The sequence below is a fragment of the Lolium rigidum genome, chromosome 6 (genome assembly GCF_022539505.1).
Source record: "Lolium rigidum isolate FL_2022 chromosome 6, APGP_CSIRO_Lrig_0.1, whole genome shotgun sequence".
NCBI lineage: Eukaryota > Viridiplantae > Streptophyta > Magnoliopsida > Poales > Poaceae > Lolium > Lolium rigidum.
Window position 1 is genome coordinate 174,959,304 of NC_061513.1, and position 3,391 is coordinate 174,962,694.

At 54.7% G+C, this 3,391-nt stretch overlaps 1 protein-coding gene across 1 annotated transcript; it reads right to left on the minus strand.

The window, feature by feature from the left end:
* Positions 1–264: 264 nt before the first annotated feature.
* Positions 265–2,418, minus strand: LOC124666481 (scarecrow-like protein 14). Its single transcript, XM_047203831.1, has one exon. The coding sequence runs from the start codon at positions 2,335–2,337 to the stop codon at positions 379–381; it is 1,959 nt and encodes a 652-aa protein (XP_047059787.1). The 5' UTR covers positions 2,338–2,418; the 3' UTR covers positions 265–378.
* Between the last annotated feature and the right edge of the window lie 973 nt (positions 2,419–3,391).

The following is a 3,391-nucleotide window of genomic DNA, read 5'->3' on the forward strand; positions in this document are numbered from 1 at the left end:
AACTCAATAGGTGTCCTAATTTTCTTCAGTTTTCTTGCCATGTGATGAAATTGTGAAGTACTTTTTTACTTGTTGACAACATATCACCTGATTGTAGGTGAAGAAGAAAATGAAAGATTGTTTATTTGAACTTTTTTTTGAGAGGATTGTTTATTTGAACTTTAGAGGCCAGCTTTTTTTAGTGTACTCGCCTGAATGATTATGTGCAAGCTAGGTATAAGTATTGCAAAAAAAAAAAAGATCACGAGATGCCGGCTCGCCGCGTGGCGTTCATGATTGAATTTTATTGAAACCACGCAGCTTAAATATAATGCGAGGAAAAGTGATTTTCGAAGGAAACATCACATATCAACGTCAGTTAGTATAAGGGAAAAGATGCTAAGAGTCTGAGGCAACATCATCTGCAACCCATGTTGACCATGCGTAGAGCACCCGGCCCTTCCATCTGTGCACCAACCACCGCTGATCAGCATCCACAACGAAGTTCTTGTGGTAGTTGTCCTTGACTTTATCCAGCACGAGCTGAACAACCTCTGGAACCAGCGGCAGCTGCCTCAGCCCTGCCCGGTGGTTCCGCAGCTGCCACTGCTTGTATATCTCCGGCCGCTCCACCCGGTCGGCGCCCTCACAGGCGACGACGTTCAGGATGGACCGCCCGAAGAGGTCTCGCTCCAGCAGCATCCGCTCGTTGCTCTCCCTCGGCACCGTCGCATCCAGCAGGTCGAACTGCGCCGAGTAGTGGAACAACGCCTCCCTGAACCGCGTCGGGAAGTAGGTAGCGCCGTAGGAGCCATTGAGAATGCCGTGGATGAACATGTCCGGCCGCATCTCCCTGATGTTGCTGAGGACCTGGTCCCTGGGGTTCGGGCCGGCGAAGCCGAGGTCTTGCTCATCCATCAGGTTCCTGAAATGGCAGAGGCTGATCACGATGAGCACCTCACCTCGGTCAATGTCCAGGTCCTCGACCTTTATCGTCTCTCGCTTGGCTCCAATGCCGCGGAACTTGAACGGCACCCCGAGCATGCGGGCGCAGCTGCTGAGCCTGCGGCCTGTCGCGTGTATGTGGTAGTCTCCGTGGAACCCAGGCTGCGGGAGGTCGATGCCGGTGATCCTCACCTCCGGCGGCCCGCCTTCCCTGGCCGCCAGCGCGCGCAGCAAGCCCGGCCACTGGACCCCGTAGTTCAGGCCGTAGTCCACGATGTGCAGCCGGCTCTTGCCCGCCGCCGCGTCGTAGATGGTCTTGTTGGCGAAGGTGTATGCCACCCTCTTGCAGCAGCAAGCGGACATGAAAAGGTGCTGGGCCTTGAGGAAGTCGACCACCATGATAGGTCTCGCCACCAGCGACTGGTACAGCTGGCTTCCCGTGCCCGCCAGCCGCGCCTCCAGCCCCTCGACGAAGTAGTGCGCCAGCCTCTGCGCCGCGTCGCCTTTCGGGGACGAGGCCGCCTTGATCTGCTTCAGCAGCTCCGTCGTGCTCCGGCGGTCGTCGTTGGACACCGCCTGCGCGCAGCGCAGCAGCAGCGTCTGCAGGTCCACCATCTCGTCACTGTCACCGCTTCGCCGCTGCGCCTTCTTCTTCTTGTTCCCGCTCTTCTTCTTCTTGCCTATGGCGGTGTGCGGTAGGTCGTTTGCTAGCCCCTTCATGCATATCCCGTCTTCCTGGAACATCATTTGGTCGAGCAGGTCGCGCGCACCATCCTCCTCCAGCTCCGGCATCATCAGTTTGCTGGCCCTGCCCACCTCCGCTTCCCCGTCATACCTGCTCTTCCTGCGGCCTCCCGCGAGCACTCGGTCCACCGCCTCCTCGCTCTCCACGGCGAAGCTACCGTTGCTCGGCAAGAACTTCTTGGCCTCCTCCATGCCTTTGAGGAACGCCAGGTTGAGCATCTCCTGGTCGGCGGGCAACAAGCATTTGAAGAAACCAGAGGTGGTCTGGGAAGGAAAGGCGACGATCTTGGACTGATCCTGCTGGACATCCAAGAACGCCGACCCGCCGTGGATGTCTCCGGCGGCGCCGCTGCCGCTCAAAGCCGGCGCAGTGGCGTCGGAACAGGACGGCGAGTCAGAGTTGCCGGCGCCGCCGCCGTTGCTGCTACCGCTGTCTTCGGCGAGAATCTGGGCGAAGGGCAGCTGCGCCCTTAGGAGCGCGGGGTGGTCGGGGTACATGTAGAAGAAGCGGTCCTCGAGGTTGTCCTCCATGAGCAGCCGCGCGATGTAGGGGAGGGACAGGTCGTCGAACGAGCTACCGTCGCCGTCGAGCGTCGGCGGCAGGTCGCTCAAGAAGCACGGGTAGGCCGGCTCCGGCCGCACGAGGTGCTCCTCCGGCATCTCGCCCATGGCCGAAGTGCGCGCGCGTTTGGATATTGCAACAAGAGTACTTGACTAGATCAGTCGTCGCCTCGTCGGTGTGCTAAAGAAGTGGTTGCGAAGATTGCAGGAAAGGAGACCACTACAGAGCGTGGCATCTTATCTCAAGATCGCGCGACGGTCCGGAACAAGTCCACATCACCCATGACGTCATCGTCATTATCATCATCATCGCACAGCTGCTGCACAAATGCGCCATCAGACGGCCACACTGGAGTCCCAGGTTGGACGATGGTGAAGCTTCGCCGAACATGGGAAGTAGAAAGAAAAACAAATTCAGATGATCACTGTGCTGGTGTAGAAGCAGAACTGTTCTGGCATGCAGAAAATAGACGGAGCTGAGGAGAGCATGGCAGCTACACCAACTCCAGCAAGCAAGTTGTTGCCATTGACCGTCCCAGCTCCATGGTCAAGGTAGACTCTGGCTAGTGCCGATCATCTTCTTGTTAGCAACGAAGACTATGGCTAGTGCTCCTTTAATTGAAGTCCTTCGAACATAAACAATTCCAGCAGCCCCGTCCTGATCGTCACGAGGAGAAATCGTCAACCTCGTTGATGATGTACAGATAACAAATGTCAACATGTTTCCCTAAAAAGAATGTCAGCATGGAGTATAAAAGATCCAACAAACATGTAGGAAATAGCAACATATTGCTACCAACAATCCTGACAAAAGCAAATTAGCAAAACATTCACACCTCCAGTATTTCCTTCCTGGATTCGCAAAAAAAAAAAAAAAAAAAAAAGTATTTCCTTCCTGGCTCTGTTGAAAAGGGGTACCGCGGCAATAAGAGTTTAAATCAACGACATACACATGACAATTAAGAAATCATGGGAGTAAAAAACTACTTCAAAAACAGAGCTTTCAGTTATTCACTAGATAGACAAAGTCAAGGTATTCAAGCCAAATATTCATTCCCGTAGTCCACTTGACAAGATTGGTCACGCCGACATTCGATCTACCAGAGTAGGCAAGCAGGCTTCCACGGAAAAGCGCATTCAGATCGACGCATTTCGGACGTTC